The sequence below is a fragment of the Hordeum vulgare genome, chromosome 1H (assembly GCF_904849725.1).
Source record: "Hordeum vulgare subsp. vulgare chromosome 1H, MorexV3_pseudomolecules_assembly, whole genome shotgun sequence".
In the NCBI taxonomy this organism is placed as follows: Eukaryota; Viridiplantae; Streptophyta; class Magnoliopsida; order Poales; family Poaceae; genus Hordeum; species Hordeum vulgare.
In genome coordinates, this window is record NC_058518.1 from 445,424,589 (window position 1) to 445,443,930 (window position 19,342).

Below are 19,342 nucleotides of genomic sequence, written 5' to 3' on the forward strand. Positions count from 1 at the left end.
GAATATGTGTAACATCACGATGGAGATTCATCAAGAACAAACCATTCACCAGCGGAGCATGACCATAAAACATATCACTCATATAAATAGAACAACCATTATTCTCTGACTTAAATGAGTAGCCGTCTCGCATTAAGCAAGACCCTGATACAATATTCATGCTCAAAGCTGGTACTAAATAACAATTATTATGGTTTAAAACTAATCCCGACGGTAGATGTAGAGGTAGCGTGCCGACGGTGATCACATCGACTTTGGAACCATTCCCCACGCGCATCGTCACCTCGTCCTTGGCCAGTCTCCGCTTATTCCGCAGTTCCTGCTTTGAGTTGCAAATGTGAGCAACACCACCGGTATCAAATACTCAGGAGCTACTACGAGCGCTGGTAAGGTACACATCAATAACATGTATATCGCATATACCTTTAACGTTGCCGGCCTTCTTGTCCGCTAAGTATTTGGGGCAGTTCCGCTTCCAATGACCTTTTCCCTTGCAATAGAAGCACTCAGTCTCAGGCTTGGGTCCATTCTTTTTCTTCTTCCCGACATCTGGCTTACCGGGCGCGGCAACAGCTTTGCCGTCTTTCTTGAAGTTCTTCTTACCCTTGTCTTTCTTGAAACTAGTGGTCTTGTTGACCATCAACACTTGATGCTCTTTCTTGATTTCTACTTCTGCAGACTTGAGCATCGAGTACAACTCGGGAATGGTCTTTTCCATCCCTTGCATGTTGTAGTTAAGCACAAAGCCTTTGTAGCTTGGTGGGAGAGACTGGAGGATTCTGTCGATTATAGCATCATCCGGAAGTTCGACTCCAAGTGAAGTCAGACGACCGTGTAACCCAGACATTTTGAGTATGTGCTCACTGACAGAACTGTTCTCCTCCATCTTACAGCTAAAGAACTTGTCGGAGACTTCATATCTCTCGACACGGGCATGAGCTTGAAAAACTATCTTCAGCTCCTGGAACATCTCATATGCTCCGTGTTGCTCAAAACGCCTTTGGAGCCCCGTTTCTAAACCGTATAACATTCCACACCTAACCAGAGAGTAGTCATCACTCCGCGTTTGCCAGACGCTCAGAATGTCCTAGGCTGCTGCGGGAGCGGGAGGGTCACCTAGCGGCTCATCAAGGACATAAGCCTTTTTAGCCGCTTCAAGGATGAGCTTCAAGTTGCGAGCCCAGTCCGCATAGTTGCTACCATCATCTTTCAGCTTGTTTTTCTCTAGGAATGCGTTGAAATTGAGGTTGACGTTGGCCATCTACAATATTTATAAAGATAACTTTTAGACTAAGTTCATGACAATTAAGTTCATTTAATCAAATTAAGTATGAACTCCCACTTAAATCGACATCCCTCTAGTCATCTAAGTGATACATGATCCATGTTGACTAACCCGTGTCCGATCATCACGTGAGACGGACTATTCAACCATACGACTCATGTTCGACGTTTCGGTCTCTTGTATTCTAGGTCATGTCTGTACATGCTAAGCTCGTCGAGTCAACCTAGGTGTTTCGCGTGTGTAAATCTGGCTTGCACCGTTGTATGCAAACGTTAGAATCTATCACACCCGATCATCACGTGGTGCTTCGAGACAACGAACCTTCGCAATGGTGCACACTTAGGGGAATACATTCTTGAAATTTTAAGAGGGATCATCTTATTATGCTACCGTCGTTCTAAGAAATAAGATGTAAAACATGATAAACATCACAATGCAATCATATAGTGACATGATATGGCCATTATCATCTTTGCCCTTTCGATCTCCATCTTCGGGCATCGCATGATCATCATGGTCACCGGCGTGACACCATGATCTCCATCATCGTGTCTCCGTGAAGTCGTCACGCCAACTACTACTATCACTACTACTATAGCTAACCGTTAGCAATGAAGTAAAAGTAGCAAGCACATGGCGTTGCATCTCATATAATAAATTAAGACAACTCCTATGGCTCCTGCCGGTTGTCATACTCATCGACATGCAAGTCGTGAAACCTATTACAATAACATGATCATCTCATACATCATACATGCAACATCACAACTTTGGCCATATCACATCACATGTCAAACCCTGCAAAAACAAGTTAGACATCCTCTAATTGTTGTTGCAAGTTTTACGTGGCTGATTTGGGTTTCTAGCAAGAACGCCTTCTTACCTACGTGACAGCCACAACGATGATATGCCAAAGCTATTTACCCTTCATAAGGACCCTTTTCATCAAATCCAATCCGACTAGAGTAGGAGAGACAGACACCCGCTAGCCACCTTTATGCACGGTGTGCATGTGTGTCGGTGGAACCAGTCTCACGTAAGCGTACGTGTAAAGTCGGTCCGGGCCGCTTCATCCCACAATACCGCCGGAAAAGAATAAGACTAGTAGCGGCAAGCAAATTGACAAATCATCGCCCACAACTTTTGTGTTCTACTCGTGCATAGAATCTACGCATAGAAAACCTGGCTCGGATGCCACTGTTGGGTAACGTAGCATAAATTCAAAATTTTCCTACGCATATTCAGATCTTCCTATGGAGAGACCAGCAACGAGAGAGGGGTAAGAGCATCTTCATACCGTTGAAGATCGCTAAGCGGAAGCGTTGCTAGAACGCGGTTGATGGAGTCGTACTCGCAGCGATTCCGATCTAGTGCCGAACTACGGCACCTCCGCGTTCAACACACGTGCAGCCCGGTGACGTCTCCCGCACCTTGATCCAGCAAGGAGGAGGGAGAGGTTGGGGAAGAACTCCAGCAGCACGACGGCGTGGTGTCGATGGAGAGACGAGGTCTCCCGGCAGGGCTTCGCCAAGCACCGGCAGAGAGGAGGAGGAAGAAGGGCAGGGCTGCGCCGAGAGAGAGAGAGAGAAAACCGTGTGCCAAACAGCCCCGAAACCTCAACTATAAATAGGGGGAGGGGGAGGAGCGCAGCCCTTAGGGTTCCCACCCCCAAGGGGTGCGGCAGCCCCCATCTGCGCCAGGAGGTGGCGCCCAGGAGGGGAGGAGGGGTGTGGCGCACCCCTGGTGGGCCTTAGGCCCACCTGGCTTAGGGTTTGCCCCCCCCCCTTTCCTCTCCCCTGCGCATTGGGCTGAGTGGGGAGGCGCACTAGCCCACCTAGGGGCTGGTTCCCTCCCTCACTTGGCCCACCTTACCTCCCGGGGTCGTTGCCCCCCTTCGGTGGACCCCCGGGGCCACCTCCGATGGTCCCGGTGGTCCCGGTACGTTACCGGTGATGCCCGAAACACTTCCGGTGTCCGAAACCATCCGTCCTATATATCAATCTTTACCTCCGGACCATTCCGGAGCTCCTCGTGACGTCCGGGATCTCATATGGGACTCCGAACAACTTTCGGTAACCTCGTATAACAATTCCCAATAACCCTAGCGTCACCGAACCTTAAGTGTGTAGACCCTACGGGTTCGGGAGACAGGCACACATGACCGAGACACCTCTCTGGCCAATAACCATCAGCGGGGTCGGGATACCCATGGTGGATCCCACTTGCTCCATGATGATCTCATCGGATGAATCACGATGTCAAGGATTCAATCAATCCCGTATACGATTTGTCTATCGGTATAGAACTTGCCCGAGATTCGATCGTCGGTATACCTATACCTTGTTCAATCTCGTTACCGGTAAGTGTCTTTACTCGTTCCGTAGCACGTCATCATGTGACTAACTCCTTAGTCACATTGAGCTCATGATGATGTTCTACCGAGTGGGCCCAGAGATACGTCTCCGTCACACAGAGTGACAAATCCCGATCTCGATTCGTACCAACCCAACAGACACTTTCGGAGGTACCCGTAGTGCACCTTTATAGTCACCCAGTTACGTTGTGACGTTTGATACACCCAAAGCACTCCTACGGTATCCGGGAGTTGCACAATCTCACGGTCGAAGGAAAACATACTTGACATTAGAAAAGCTTTAGCATACGAACAATACGATCTAGTGCTATGCTTAGGATTGGGTCTTGTCCATCACATCATTCTCCCAATGATGTGATCCCGTTATCAATGACATCTAATGCCCATGACCAGGAAACCATGATCATCTATTGACTAACGAGCTAGCCAACTAGAGGCTTGCTAGGGACACATTGTGATCTATTTATTCACACATGTATTACTGTTTCCTGTTAATACAATTATAGCATGAACAATAGACTATTATCATGAACAAGGAAATATGATAATAACCATTTTATTATTGCCTCTAGGGCATATTTCCAACACCTCCGAGGCGACCTGCTGGCGCGGCCAGGCCCTAGGCCGCGTCAGGAGGCCGCTTGGGTGGGCCCCACCTCCTCCGGTGCCCTCCTTTGGCCTATATTTAGTCCTCCGAGAGGAAACCCTTCCACAACTTCCAGAATCATGAATTTCTCCATCGTTTCGCCGCCGCAGCGCTTCCAAGATCGGGAGCGTCAGGAGACCTCTTCCCGGCAGCCTGCCGGAGGGAGGATTGACCTCCGAGAGCTTCTCCACCGTCATGGATGCTTCCCGGGTGTGTCGTGAGTAGTCCTCCTTGGACCATGAGTCCATGACTAGTAGTTATGTGATGTCTTCTCTTCAATCTTGTGCTTCAATGGTTAGTCCTTGTGAGCTGCCCTACATGATCAAGGCATCTATGTAATTCTCTTGCTACTGCTATGCTCGGTTTGTTGGGATCCGATGGATTATGAGATTATGTTCAGATTGTTATGAGTTATATATTTGATTATCCTTTTATATTATGTTCCTTAGTGATTCATGCATGTTCTCCGTTGCTATTTATTGCTTTGGCCGAGTAGTAGATTGTAACTCCAAGAGGGAGCCTTATGCATGATTGTGGGTTCATACCCCTCGATGTCTAGCTTGAGTGACAGAAACATGAGACCAGGGGATGTGCTGTTGCCACCAGGGAGAAAACGACGGTGCTTGTGACCACGGTTGCAAGGATTGTTTACCTTACGCATAGTTCATTAATGCAGTTGTCCGTTGCTTTGAGTTTACACTTCGGGTGGGGCTCGCAACTTAATACCGCCGAGGTGTTCTGGATAGATATCTCAAGGTGGATGATTACTAAGTAGATGCTGACGAATAAACGGTCTACTTGTCTTGGTGTACTGCCCATTACTATTGAACCTCTAACTATCAAGTAGCATAATTAGCATTGCGGCGCGTTCATAATTCTGGCAATTGCCCAACTATGATTTGTTTACCCAAGCATAGTTGTTTATCGACTTTTGAGAGAGAGACATCACTAGTGAACATCATGTGACTCCGGTCCATATCACCATCATTGTTTACACCTCCATCATTTACCGTTTTCATTTACTTTTCCGTTGCGATCACTATTACTATTCCCGCTTATGTTTTGATCCTTTGCAAACTACAAGGCCGGAGAGATTGACAACCTCTTTGTATTCGTTGGGAGCAAAGTTATTTGTGTGTCTGCAGGTCCACGTCTTCTGCTAGCGCCAGGGTGGGAGACACCTACTTGTTGATCCTAGGAGTCCTCCTGGTTCGATAAACCTTACAGTCTTCGTGTAAGGGAAAACTTGTTGCTGTCTACATCTCAACCTTCCACTTGGGGTAACCAACGGGGTGCGAGAAGTATATACATCATCTCATCATCAAGCATCCTCTCCAGATCCCCTCCTCGTGTCCTCTCCTCAATCCCCCTGCTCGGGTGCCTCCCCTCGCTAGCTGCAACCAGTCCGAGCGCCCCGCTCGATGGATCAGGAGGATCCAAGCTCCTCCAGCCGCAGCGCCATGCCCCTTATGCGCCTCCCGATGCAGCCCCGTAGAGGAGCCCCGCCGCCACGCCTTGTAGCGCCGGAGCACCACCTCTGCTTGGCCCAGATGCAGGTCAGCCCCATCGTGCCCTCTCCCTCTCCTTATAGTGCGCTCTCTCTCTTCTCCTCCTTACCGCCCATCTCTCTTTCTTTTCTTCAAGAGTTGCTCCCGCATGGAGCCATGACCGGCCACGCCGGACCCCCCTCTCTCGCGCACCGCCGGCAGGACAGCCAGCCGCCGCCGGTGACGAGGAGCTGCTGAAGCCCCACGTCCCCTACCCCCGAGTCGGTCAATCCCGTCGGCCTCCCTTGCTGCTTCGCGTGGCATCGAGCAGCAGCAATTTGGGCAGAGGAAGACGGACGCGGGGTGAATATAAAAAACTGCAGGGTTTCTAACGCAAAATTCTAAAACAAAACGTTTTTTCACATAAAAAGGGAGTGTGAGTTGAATACACAAAACGTCAGGGGCTTTTTTGCGAAAACGCCGCAACGGATTTTTCGAGAGAAGCAGTAGCCGCTTTAGTATTAGGTATAGAGTATAGATATTCGAAATATTATTTATTTTTGAATGGATATTCAGAATTAATCAAGCAGGCCAGGATTTGTCCAAATTACCCCCAGTCCATACTGAATCGACCCAGCCCAGCCACGGGATTGAGATTTGATTTGAGAGAGACGAGAAAAACAGAGAGGAGGCAGCAGCGCAGCCGCCGGCCGCCGTGCTCCTCCTCGGCCGCCGCTCCCGCGCTCTCCGACGCCGTGGCTGCCCGCCAAATGCTTCGCAGCTGCCATCTCCTCCTCGGCGGCGGCAGCCCGCCCATAACGCCGGCCTCGTGCTGCCATCTCCCTCTGGCGCATTTCCTCAAACACCTGCTGGGCAGCCATGCCGGCCTCTCCCACGCCGTGGCAGACCCGTGCTCCCTCACGCTCCACTTCCTCCGCAACTCCTGCGGCCTCTCGGAGCCCGCCGCCGCCAAGATCGCCGCGCGCGTCCACCTTCGCTCCACCAAGAAGGCGCACGCCGTCCTCGCCCTCTTCCGCGGCCTCGGCCTGGCGGGCGCCGACCTCGCCCGCGTCGTGGCCGCCGCTCCGGAGATGCTCAACTACCGCGCCGACGCCATCCTCGCGCCCAAGGTCGATTTCTTCCGCCGGGACCTGGGCCTCACGGACGACAACATCCGCAAGATCATCCTCGCCAACCCATACCGCTCCCTCTGCTTCAGCCTCGAGCGCCGCCTCCGCCCAAACTACCTCCTCCTCAGGGAACTCCTCGGCACCGACCAGAACGTGCACGACGCCGTCAAGAACTGCTTGGAGCTCATCCACGGCAACATCCGCTCCGACCTGCTCCCCAAGGTCAAGGTCCTACGCGATCATGGCGCCACGGACGCTGTCATCGTCAAGCTGGTCACCACGCACCCCAGGTCGCTCATTCACAGGTCCTCCTCCTTCAGTGAGAGCTTGGCTGCCATGAAAGAGCTTGGGGTCAGCCCGTCCTCTGGTATCTTCCCTTACGCCTTTGGGCTATTTGCCAGGCTGCATCCGGTGACCTGGAAACGCAGGATCAACAATTATCTCAGCTTGGGGTGGACAGAGGAGCTGGTGAAGCAGGCCTTTGTCAGGCACCCCTACTGCATGTCTGTATCTGATGACAAAGTGAGGCGTATATCGCACTTCTTTGCCGATAAGCTTGGATGGAGCCCAGAGTATGTTTCGGCTAGCCCGATGCTTATCTCGCTCAGTTACGAGAAGCGGCTCCTACCAAGGTACCGGGTGCTAGACATATTGGTGTCAAGGGGTGTCATCAGGCGCATCCGAATAAGCCACTTGATACTGGGGGAGAAGAAGTTCATGGAGAAGTATGTCACTGGTTACCAGCGAACGATCCCTGAAGTACTGGAAGCTTATAGAGGAGCTGGGACAGACAGCGCTGTGGCTGTGAAATAGCTGGAAGATGCCGCCGCGCTCTACCCTGCACAAAGGCACTGTCTTTCCCCTGGCCTCGGCTGTTAATTTTGTTACACTTAACTGCATTCTTTTTATTTCTGAAATCATGCCATGCATTGCACCTGGGGCCAGAGAATTGTAACTTATATCCTGTTCACGAAATAGGCTTTCGCCCTGCTTTATAGATAAAGCAAACAGATGCAAGCGTGGGTTTCCTGCTTTATAGATAACCTATATCCTGTTTGTTATGCCTATCTCTATTTTTTGATGTAAAATCTGACTTTTTGAAGTGGGAAGAGATGGCTGATGGATGAAACTGCCCGGAAATCCTATGGATGCAAGCGTGCGGCCTGCGCTATTCCATCTAGTGTAATGTTTCAGTTGATCTTAACATAATTTGTGGGCTTCGTGGGTTTCCTGCTTGCATCCCTTTTAAGCATACATGAATATGATAAAATAACCGACCAAAAGCTATTGAACTCTCAAAATGCAAGTAAGCTCTGTAAAATGGCATGTTTGAAGTTTGCACCATGAATTCCAAGTTCAGCATGTCGAGAAGGTTTATGCAATGCAGCGAGTTATGGCTGAACGTCTTGTCATGACAAGCATATGATAAAGTTACACCTCAGGTCCAAAAACACATGCTTGTTTTGTTGGGCCACGTTTATTATGTTCCACTGCAAAGAACCAAAGGGTCCGGCACCATGATCTCCATCTAGGAGATCTGTTCGAGTCGGGCCAGATCAGGAGAATCACCTAATTGGTAGTCCATAGAGTGTGTACCAAGTTAGGAGTGACGCATAGGTGGCATTGGTAGCTATCTGTTTTTATCAGTTTAGATTATAATCTAGTGTCATGTCCAGTTTGTATTCAGCCAAAAAATCCTGTAAATAAAGGGATTTAAGCTATTGGTTGCAACTTATGAAATCAAGCAAGTAGAGATAATTAGTCCTTTCCACATCAAAAGCCTTCTGTTTCAGATGTGGTTTATGTCTCGACTCTCCATATCCTTGTATACTCACTCGTGAAGTGCAGTGCCTGCAGCCCCAGCCCTCTCCAATATTTATCCCATCACCCTTTGGGTTCATGACATTATGACTTAATATTACCAAAGCACCAAATGTGTTCTGAAGATATCCAGTTTCCTTATTTGTACAAGCTATCCGAAGAGTGAGTACTAATCTTCTAACTGGTTAAACTAAAATAGATTAGGAAGATACATGTGATGTTGCTTTGGGGGCATACTAGTAGACACCATATGTATCAAATTAATCTCACTATTAAAAGGACGAGGTGCACAAGCTTTATCTGGGGGATCATCAAATTAGTAGTATATTTCAGTCTATGATGTGTGCTTAATTGCTTATCCTTGGCAAGTCAGAGTTGCTGTATGAAATGTACAGTTTTGGTCATATGCAGGATAATAAATGAGACGGAAACCAGGAGTAAAATGTACTATCATGATTGTGTAGTGTAGCATTTGATTGAGAGGAGGTTGTGTAATTTATTTATTTTTGCCAAGCTCTTTTGTATGTTCTCAAATGTTGAAATTTGACATTTTTGTTCATATGATTCCATTGACCCGTTTAATCACTTGCAATTACAGCAAAAATCCCACTGTTATGATGGAAATCTTTTGTATATAAACAAAATGCACTATGGTGTCTCAAACTTGAGAACCATCCGAACGTGTCACCAAAGATGTAAACTGTTTCAAATGAATCCGTTTGCATTATTCATAGCTTGAAATGTGACACAAAATATTGCTCGGTCTCCCAATAGTCAACATGCCTTGTTTTCTTTCTATTCTGCGTTTTTGAGTCCTATGAGTCAAAGGGTACGCTCACACTTGTTGTTTTTTCTTCGTAAAATGCACTTGTTTATTCATATTTAGCATTATGCAGAAACACATCTTACTCTTCATTCTCAATGTCCTCAGAACTGCAGGCTCTGTCAGAAAAGACCGTGCTGATCCATTGTCCTATGATTTGTCATATGGATCGGAGGGGGTAGCAGATATGATGATATAATTTAACTGTCTGTTAAAATCCTACTCCCTCCGTAAAGGAATATTAGAGCATTTACATCACTAAAATAGTGTTTTAAATGCTCTTATATTTCTTTACGTATGGAGTATAATGTTTTTCTCGTCCCAATGAGCTCTCGGGTGCTAGGCTCCAACCAGGTTAACATCATGTATAAAGCTTGATGCTTTGCAAAGAGCCTTTGATTCACTACGAAGAGACTGTCGAGTTCCATTCAAGTGATTGTACCCAAACATAGGCTTTGGCTTTTTTTTTTTTTTAACTTTCTCTGTCATTAGTCAGCTCTGTCACCACTTTATACATGCCGTTAAAACTTCTATATGAATGATCTTGTGCCTTGCATGTAAACACCCACAAAATGGCCGGCAAACCGCACTTTCTCAGGCAATACCAAATAAATACAGTATGTAAGTATATTCAATGATGAATCTAATGATACCAATTTGGCATTATAAATGTTGATATTTTTCCTATAATTTGAATTAAGACGCAAGACAAACCTAATATCTCTCCTATTTAAAAAAGAACATAAATGTTTTGTCGTTCATTCCTCCTTCGTCTAACCTTAGATACATTACTTCTTCTCTTTCCCCGCTTAGTCTTTGGTTTATCTCATCAATTTTCAATGAACACGGGCTCAACTGCCTGCTTATCAAAAAAAAAAGTTTCTTATGGTAAGAACAAGTGTTTATATCAACCACTCCCTTCGTTTTTAAATATAAGTCTTTTTAAAGATTTCAGCACGGATTACATAGAAGCAAAATGAATGAATCTATATTTTAAAATATGTTTATTCATATCTGTATACAGTTTGTAGTGTAATCTCTAAAAATACTTATATTTAAGAACATAGAGAGTAATTATTACATATCACATAATCAAACCAATATAAGCATATAAAACATATAGACTAAGCTACCCGAATATTTATGTCTCCATCACAATACACGGTCAAAGAAAAAAACATAGGGAGTATAAAGCCAAGAGGTTTCCTGCCCTCGCCGTCATTTTTTTCAAAACTATCGACGCCGAGGTGAATTGAACAGCTTTCGTCTTTAAAATTTTCCCACAAAGAGAAAAATGTTGTGGCTAAATTCATGGTTAGAAAATACTTCCTTCGTCTTAAAATAATTGTCTTAATAACTTTAATACTTACAAAGTATATACTCCTACATTTTAAAATAATTGCCTAATTTCAGTACTTGAGGATCTGTCCCGTTGTGTAGGTGAGTGAACGTGAGATGGTTGCCCTTCTAATCTAAAATAACAGTCCCACAGTGGTCACACGATGTTTTGCACCGGGACGGATGCTGCGAAGATTCCAAGCTCAGATCACGCGGAGAACACGGGCCAGGGGGGCACACAAGGTCGCCATCGCCGTGATCGCCGGCGCCCCCTCCCCCCACACACCCGCCCCAGCCGCCGTCCCGACCTCTCGCCAGCGATAAGCAAATCCCGGCCCCCTCCGTCTCGTCCACAAAACCGCCTTTCTTTACCACCCCCACCCCCTCTCCCCCCCTCCCCTCCTCCTCACCACCACCACCCCACCCTCCTCCTCCTCCTCCCCTGATCCCGCTCCCAATGGCGTCCACCGCCGCGCCGCCCGCCGCCCTCGTCGCCCGCCGCGCCGCGGCCGCCGCGGCCGCGCCGCTGCGGCGCGCGGGGCTCGCGGCCGGGTGCCAGCCGGCGCGCTCGCTGGCGTTCGCGGCCGGCGCCGACCCGCGCCTCGCAGTCCACGTCGCGTCGCGCTGCCGGGCCGCCTCGGCCGCGCGCGGGGCCCGCGCCGTCGCCACCATGGCCAAGAAGAGCGTCGGCGACCTCACCGCCGCCGACCTCGAGGGCAAGCGCGTGCTCGTGCGGGCCGACCTCAACGTGCCGCTCGACGACAACCAGAACATCACCGACGACACCCGCATCCGCGCCGCCATCCCCACCATCAAGTACCTCCTCACCAACGGCGCCAAGGTCATCCTCACCAGCCACTTGGTAAGCCTCCACCTCTCGCCCTTTCCCCGCAAACTTAACTAATCAATCATCTCAGCCCCATAAATACACACACAAGACAATGTAGGAACACTTGCAGAATGTGGGTGTTCTTCCCTATAATCCATTCTAAAAAATTTATATGTTAACACATACTGTAACACCTCAGCTCTGTCTACTACTCTCTCCCTCCCAAAATATAAGAGCGCACTAGTGTAAAAAACACTCTTATATGACGAACTAGTTGCCAGTTTGATTATTGTTTTGTAGTACGATTGACTGATGGTTAGCCTGTCCTAAAACGACTGATCATCGTTGCCAAGGAATTACTCCTACTAAATACAATCTTTGACTCATCATCCATTTATGTGTTCTGTAGTCACAATAAACATTAGCTAACTACTGCCGAGCCAAATCAAATATGCATCCTCACTATTGCATCACTACTTCTCTAGTAGTGAGCTGTCCTTTTTAAATTAATATTTTTTTTGTTATACTTATGGATTTCCCGCTTTATTTCCTAGCAACCCTTTTATAAAGGATAATCCGATGCTAGTTTCATGCTGAGCTGCTTATGATTGCTCATGTCATCGGTATGAGATTCACAACTCTTATTTCTTATGGATTTGCAGGGTCGTCCTAAGGGTGTTACTCCTAAGTTTAGCTTGGCTCCCCTTGTGCCCAGATTGTCCGAGCTTCTTGGTATTGAGGTATTCTTTTGTTCCACACCATCGAGATTTCTAATCAAACATATGCTGAAGTGATTGTAGGCTACTTATCAAAACACATTTGTGTTCACAAATTAGGTGAAAAAAGCAGATGATGTTATTGGCCCAGAAGTTGAAAAGTTGGTGGCTGACCTGGCAAATGGTGCTGTTTTGCTCCTCGAAAATGTAAGATTTTACAAGGAAGAGGAGAAGAACGATCCAGAGTTTGCAAAGAAGCTTGCTTCGCTGGCAGATCTGTTTGTAAACGATGCATTCGGAACAGCCCACAGAGCGCATGCGTCGACTGAGGGAGTTACCAAGTTCTTGAAGCCTTCTGTTGCGGGATTCCTTTTGCAGAAGGTCAATACTTTCTTTTGTTTCTATTTCTGAAGTTTGATGCTTGAACTCGATTGATGGTATGCTACATACAACAAAAGGATAAAGAATTTAGAGCAGAAGATTTAACATCTTATTTATCCATCCGTTGGTTCCAGACAGAGTCCGAAGTCTTTGAACCTGTTTTTTAATTGCAGGAACTTGACTACCTTGATGGAGCTGTTTCAAACCCTAAGCGCCCATTTGCTGCCATTGTGGGTGGCTCAAAGGTGTCATCCAAGATTGGGGTTATTGAATCCCTGTTGGAGAAGTGTGATATCCTTCTTTTGGGTGGTGGTATGATCTTCACATTTTACAAGGCACAAGGACTATCAGTTGGTTCTTCCTTGGTTGAGGAAGATAAACTTGAGTTGGCAACATCTCTGCTTGCAAAAGCAAAGGCAAAGGGTGTCTCCCTTTTGTTGCCATCTGATGTTGTCATTGCTGATAAGTTTGCTCCTGATGCTAACAGCCAGGTATATTACATTTTTGTTTTTCTTCCTGTAAGTGTTGAAGATAGTTATCAGTAGATATTTTATAGTCAAGCAGCTGCAGCTCACGAATCTGTGAAGACTATATACCTGATTTGGAATTTTTCTATAGACCGTCGCAGCATCTGCAATTCCTGATGGTTGGATGGGGCTGGACATTGGCCCAGATTCAGTCAAAACATTTAATGATGCCCTGGACACAACACAGACAATCATTTGGAATGGACCAATGGGTGTCTTTGAATTTGACAAGTTTGCAGTAGGAACGGAGGTAATGCCATGTGTAATTCATCCATTCAGTTCTACTATGGAACAAATTTGCACAGGAAGAAACTTTACTGTGATCCCTCTCTTGCAGGCTGTTGCAAAGAAGTTGGCCGAGCTTAGCAAAAAGGGTGTGACAACTATTATTGGAGGCGGAGACTCCGTCGCGGCTGTCGAGAAGGTGGGAGTGGCTGATGTTATGAGCCACATCTCAACTGGTGGTGGCGCTAGCTTGGAGTTGTTGGAAGGAAAGCAGCTTCCTGGAGTCGTTGCACTTGATGAAGGTGTCGTGACGAGCTCGGTGGCCGTATGAGGCTAAGCTTCATTTTGTTGCATCTTAATTCCTTTCATGTACGGTTCCAAACCTGCCATGTTCTCCTCCCTCCTTTGCTCTTCAACCACTCGAAATGTAAGGGACCAATGTTTTATAGAGAAATGCTGGGAACTGTTTGAATAATAACCCCCCAACAATTTGTGCCCACTTGAGTTGCCTTTTCTCAGCTCACATAATTAGCACCAGCAAATGTTTTATTTAAAAGGCAAAGATGGAACGAATGTTTGTTTGCTCCCTCAGAACTTCCTATGTCAGTAGCAGCTTTGGCTCTTTCTTGGTTGAGGATGTTTGATTTCGTTTTGTTTCCAAAGAAGCAAACTTTAGAGGTGTCAAAGTTTGTGGATGTCTGTTATAAGCAGCAGTAAAAATCTCGGATGATTTTCGAGTTCACTGTGGAACAAGCAGGCATGTTCATCTTCTTGCAATTTCGGCATAAAATTTACGGACTAAGTGTGCTGAAGCTGATCACTGAAAGCATCAGCACACGTCCGCATGTTGTAAGAATTGTCTTATTGGTGGAAAATTTTCAGAAACATTTCATTTGGGGTTTGCCCATGTCAGGCTTTATACACAAACTTCCTGCATATATGGATTTCGACGATCGACAGTTCAGCATTGGGCTTGACATGAAAGGCGATATGACAGTTCAGCATTGGGCTTGACATGAAGGACGATATTCATGCTGCTGTATCGCACAATAGTGTTTCTTCATCGTGGGCACTTTTTGCCACCATACATGCCCTAGGCAGTAATTCTCATATTTAACCAACCACACAATAACGCGACCAATGCAGCGTGCAATTCACCGCCACCGCCTGGCTCCATGATGTCAAAATTTAGGTTTACCTCATATGAAAACATACCAACATACCGTGAATGATAGATAATACAATACAAGCTCAATAGGTCCCCGTAAAAAAAAAGGTCAAAGGGTATGTCTTGCATCACCCTAAATCAAGGTACAAGATGGCCACAGAAGTGCATAAACAATTCTACAAATATCACAGATCAAAATCTTTGTATCTAGTCCGAGAGAAGCAGTCTAACATACAGGAGAAACAAATTAAAAGGTGATGAATATATGCTGAGAACAACAGCAATCCTAATGGTACAAAAGTTCATGCTAAAAGGAAGTCCTGACACTAAGAACTCATGTCACGTCTCATTAGACTCATTAGAAGCCTCGTTGAAAGACAAGTCAAGGTATTCTGCCAGACTCAATCCTGATGTTGGATTTGGTATCGTTCGTCCTTGGTTAGGTGCCTCCTTCTTTTTACGCAATGACTCTGGAAGCCAGGACTTGGCGCCATCAATGGGTATCAGTATGCTGCCAACGATAGGTTGCAGGTCCTGCCAAGGATCATCAACCATGGACTTCCTGTAGTAGTTCCTCTGATCTTGCGATCCAGAATGGTTGTGGAAGCCACCCCTTCCCCCTCTTCCTCTTGGCCCTGGGCTGTTGTAGTAGTTCTCGCCCCTGCCACGTCCGGAAGACAAATGCGGGCTACCTCTTGGTACGTAACTCCTCGGGCTTCCTCTTGGTCCGTAATCCATCGGGCTACCTCTTGGTCCGTAATCCATCGAGCTACCTTTTGGTCTGTAATTCATTGGGCTGCCCCCTCGGCCAGCATTACGACCTCTGAACCCAAAGTTGGGTGGATGTGGATACTGATCTTGAGCTGGAGGAGTAGAATGTGGGTTCCAGTGAGGTGGAGGTCCAGGAGGGGTTCCTCGGTATCCAGACATAGGAGTCTGGAACTGCATAGGACTTCTCCATGGACTATTCCCTGGTGCACCTTCCATCGGAGATGGGGCCATATGGTGCTCGTGTGGAGGAGGATAATTGTTACCATAGTTCCCTGATCCAGATAAACAAGCAAAGTGAGACCAATGATCAGGGTGAAACTTTATAATGTTAGTTATTTATGGCATCCTGCATGTAAATAGCAAATCTCAAACAGAGGCATGGCTTAATATAATTACTTAACTTGCTATCCTGACTAACCCAGTTCTTTGTAGGGTCATTTAGCTAGGATCAACCCAAAGAGTAAACAATACGATAAGACGGTTATGTTGGGCTACAAACGTGAGAACAGACAAGTGATGGTAATTTTAACATTTTGCAGGATGTGCAGAAGGCCAAAACAGTAGTTGGGTTTCTTGCAGCACAGTATAGCTCCAGGTAATCAGTAAACAGTAAAAAAAATCGCACTAGCCAGCTTCTAAAACGGTATTTAGGGTGTCAAAAGCGTTCTCTTAATCACCCTTCGTCGCCATGGTAGGTGATATAAAAGGTTCAAAATTATGCTCTTCAACCTAAAAGCATCACCCAAGATTCTTCAATCGACCAATGCATCATCCAGTTAGAAGTTAACATGTAAGTAGATACTGTACTTCTAACAGGGTGCTTTTGTTGACGGTTAGCCCAAGCCCAGGAAAACTCTACTGTCTGTATCAATGGAGGTGCTATGAACTATGACAGCAGTGTATAATTCCTACAGATATGAATCTTACAAAGGTAATTGACCTAGAAGCCTATCAGGTTTAACCACCTAGAAACACAGGAGCAGAGTATCCAATAAACATCAGGAAGAGAAGAGGAGAGGCACAGACCATGAGGCGGGGGCGGGGGATCGGCGCTCTTGCGCTTGTGCGGGACGGCAGCGGCGGAGGAGAAGGCCGCGCCGGGGTTGGTGTAGAAGTCGAACCGCGTGCGCGTGCGCGGGCGCGGGGCGGAGGAGGTGGGCGCCAGGTCGGGCTCCGGGAGATCCCACGCGGGCGGCGGCGGCGGCGGTGCGGCAGATGGCGAGGTGGAGGAAGCGGCGGCGGCGGCAGCGGAGGAGGAGCGGAGGGCGAGGAGGCGCTCCCGGCGGCTCGCCGACGTCTCCTCCCCGGCTTGCTCGCCGGTGTCCATCTGGGATTGCGGCCCTCTCGTCCGCCACGAGTCGGCTACGTCTTTGCTTGCTTTTGCCTGCGACGGGGCCTCGGCCGCTTGGGTTCAGACTCAGAGAAGAGGAACCATCGCGTTTGTACTGTACTAGCAAAATAGCAAAGGGTCCGTGCATTGCAACCGGAGAAAAAAATACCACACGCTTTTAATTTTTTTATAATCATTTTGATTTATTAAAATAATAAGCTAACTAACTAATGTAGTCAGTCCTATCCTATTTTGTTAAGAAATCAACTCATTCATTGTTAATTCCATCATGATGAGAAATTAAGTGGGACAAGCAAAGCAAAACAAAGAGGCTACGTGAAGGTGGTGTTCCATTCTCTTTGTCTACAACAACACAATCTTACATTCATTACATTCATTCATCAGCAAATAAATTCCCACAAAACAAAAATTCTTACCGGTGCTTGGCGTACGGTTGGAGGCATGGGGAGGGGATCACACCAGATGATGAGTTTCTGTCGGAGGAGGGGATACGATGAGGGGAGCAAGGGTTAGGCGCCTCTATCTGGCCATAAGGAGTCGTCGTTGTCGCGCCATAACCTCGGAGTTCTCTGTGTGAGCCATGGAGGCCCGCCTCCACCTGCAAGTACTTCGCTCCGCCGCGCCTTATCTGCGCGCCGCCGTCGTTCTGCATCGAGCAGACGCATCATCCCCAGTCACTGTAGTTGTCGCGTTGATTTGATCCAGAAACTGTGCTCGAGAGCCGAAACGGGGGCAGCAAGCGGGCAAAGGTACGGCCGCGGAGGCGGGTGGGTTGAGATCGACAACAATGGTGGTTGAGGTCGGCCGCGAGGGCGAGTGGTGTGGCAGCGGCCTTGGCACAGGCCAGGATGGACCAGGGTCAACGCGATGCGCTCGAGCACCGCAACGGGGCAGCGAGCGGGGAGAGGTACGGCCGCGGAGGCGGGCGGGTTGAGATCGACAGCAGTGACGGTTAAGGTCGGTCGCGACGGCGAGTGGTGTGGCGGCGGCCTGGGCACAGGCCAGGGTGGTCTAGGGTCGACGGGAGAAGGCGATGCGTACGGATATAATTTTTGCAGCGAATCGTTTTTTCCTTTTGCGTTGCAGATAAATGATGAAGCGCGGGTTGAATAACAAAAATTTCAGAGGCTTTTTTATAAAAATGCCGTGATGGGTTTTCCGACGAAAGCAATAGTCGTTTTATTATTATGTATAGATTTGTCATCGCACAATACACACTAACATCATGTCTAATACTCCACCTGTTCCTAAATGTAAGATCTTTTAAAAAATTCACTATAGATCAGATACAGGGCAAAATGAATGAATCTATACTCTAAAATATAACTACATACATCGATATGTAGTTGATAATGAAATCTTTAAAAGGTCTTATATTTAGAAACGGATGAAGTATATCCTATATCCTTAAAAATTATCATGTCTAATATATTAACCGTCACTAAACACAGTGTGCTACTTTACGTAGTCAACAAAAAAATGCTACTCCCTCTACAAAAGAAATATAAGAGTGTGATTAGTACCGTTCTCTATTTAAGAAAAATCTGTTTAGATGCACATAACGAAAATATAAGTACCGTCTTCTATTTACAGGAAATATTGGTACCGTCATCTACTTGATGTAGTAGTTATCAAGAAAATGCATTTCTAACTAAATTGGGCTATTCTACTTAGGAACACATAAAAGTAAACCAAAGAGTTCAGAAACATCATGAGCACATGAGCGTGAAAGGCAAATATGGATCATGTGCGAACATAAGACTGCTGATAGTGGAGAGTAACATATAGTAGTATCATGTATATGTTATTATTGTATGATACTACCTTCATAATGCATAGTGTCATAAACTAGTATCATAGGTGATCTTATTTATTGACATGCATGACACATAGTAGCATAGCATTTAACATGTTACGGTATCTACCTATGTTACTCTAATCCTCTCTCTCTTCTTTAATCACTTGCCACATCATCATGTTTGCTAGTCTCAAGACTATGTTACTAGCTATGTTATCCCCACTATGGCCAGCCTAAGGAGAGGGGAAGATCGAGGAGAGCTTGCAGAATCATGTGGTTGACAAAGCAACTTTGGATAGAAAGTATGCCTTGGAACAATCATATGTTGGGTTAATAGCTTGGTCCAACTTTGATTATAAGTTCAAGTACATACAATTTTTTACGTTGAATCTTCTGTAGTTGGTATGTGTGATGATTTCCATCGAAGTAAATCATATAATAATAATAATAATTTTTTTGCACGTTAACAATAAATTGTTTTTGACATATAACTATCATGGTAAATCATTTGGTCATACCTGTTATAAATTATTTCTTGTAACTATACTGATAGAAAAAAGGAAAACTCTATCCTTCAACCGATGGATCTGCGCGATCCATCCACCACCTGCTCGTCCGTTCGATCCTGCCATCGCAATCGTCTTGACTTTTTCTGAAACTGGAGCGTTGTTT

At 46.6% G+C, this 19,342-nt stretch overlaps 3 protein-coding genes across 3 annotated transcripts; 2 read left to right on the plus strand and 1 right to left on the minus strand.

The window, feature by feature from the left end:
• The first annotated feature begins 6,451 nt into the window (after positions 1-6,451).
• On the plus strand, positions 6,452-10,013 carry LOC123443762. The gene is made up of 2 exons (XM_045120289.1): positions 6,452-7,770; positions 9,675-10,013. The coding sequence occupies exon 1, from the start codon at positions 6,563-6,565 to the stop codon at positions 7,733-7,735; it is 1,173 nt and encodes a 390-aa protein (XP_044976224.1). The 5' UTR covers positions 6,452-6,562; the 3' UTR covers positions 7,736-7,770; positions 9,675-10,013.
• A 1,124-nt stretch (positions 10,014-11,137) lies between these two features.
• On the plus strand, positions 11,138-14,081 carry LOC123443752 (phosphoglycerate kinase, chloroplastic). Its single transcript, XM_045120278.1, has 6 exons — positions 11,138-11,766; positions 12,396-12,473; positions 12,570-12,830; positions 13,004-13,321; positions 13,449-13,607; positions 13,695-14,081. Exons 1-6 carry the CDS (start codon positions 11,362-11,364, stop codon positions 13,911-13,913), a joined length of 1,440 nt encoding a protein of 479 aa, XP_044976213.1. The 5' UTR covers positions 11,138-11,361; the 3' UTR covers positions 13,914-14,081.
• Positions 14,082-14,818: 737 nt separating this feature from the next.
• On the minus strand, positions 14,819-16,902 carry LOC123413437 (protein SICKLE). Its single transcript, XM_045106374.1, has 2 exons — positions 16,548-16,902; positions 14,819-15,793 (listed from the first exon to the last, which is right to left on the minus strand). The coding sequence occupies exons 1-2, from the start codon at positions 16,846-16,848 to the stop codon at positions 15,090-15,092; spliced, it is 1,005 nt and encodes a 334-aa protein (XP_044962309.1). The 5' UTR covers positions 16,849-16,902; the 3' UTR covers positions 14,819-15,089.
• Positions 16,903-19,342: the final 2,440 nt, after the last annotated feature.

Excerpts from the sequence above, each read along its gene's own strand:
- LOC123413437 (XM_045106374.1), bottom strand. The coding sequence starts at position 16,848 with ATGGACACCGGCGAGCAAGCCGGGGAGGAGACGTCGGCGAGCCGCCGG. Across the intron at positions 15,794-16,547 it reads TCCCCCGCCCCCGCCTCATG|GGAACTATGGTAACAATTAT; the intron begins GTCTGTGCCTCT and ends TATCTGGATCAG.
- LOC123443752 (XM_045120278.1), top strand. The coding sequence starts at position 11,362 with ATGGCGTCCACCGCCGCGCCGCCCGCCGCCCTCGTCGCCCGCCGCGCC. Across the intron at positions 12,474-12,569 it reads CCGAGCTTCTTGGTATTGAG|GTGAAAAAAGCAGATGATGT; the intron begins GTATTCTTTTGT and ends TTCACAAATTAG. Across the intron at positions 13,608-13,694 it reads AGTTTGCAGTAGGAACGGAG|GCTGTTGCAAAGAAGTTGGC; the intron begins GTAATGCCATGT and ends CCTCTCTTGCAG.
- LOC123443762 (XM_045120289.1), top strand. The coding sequence starts at position 6,563 with ATGCTTCGCAGCTGCCATCTCCTCCTCGGCGGCGGCAGCCCGCCCATA.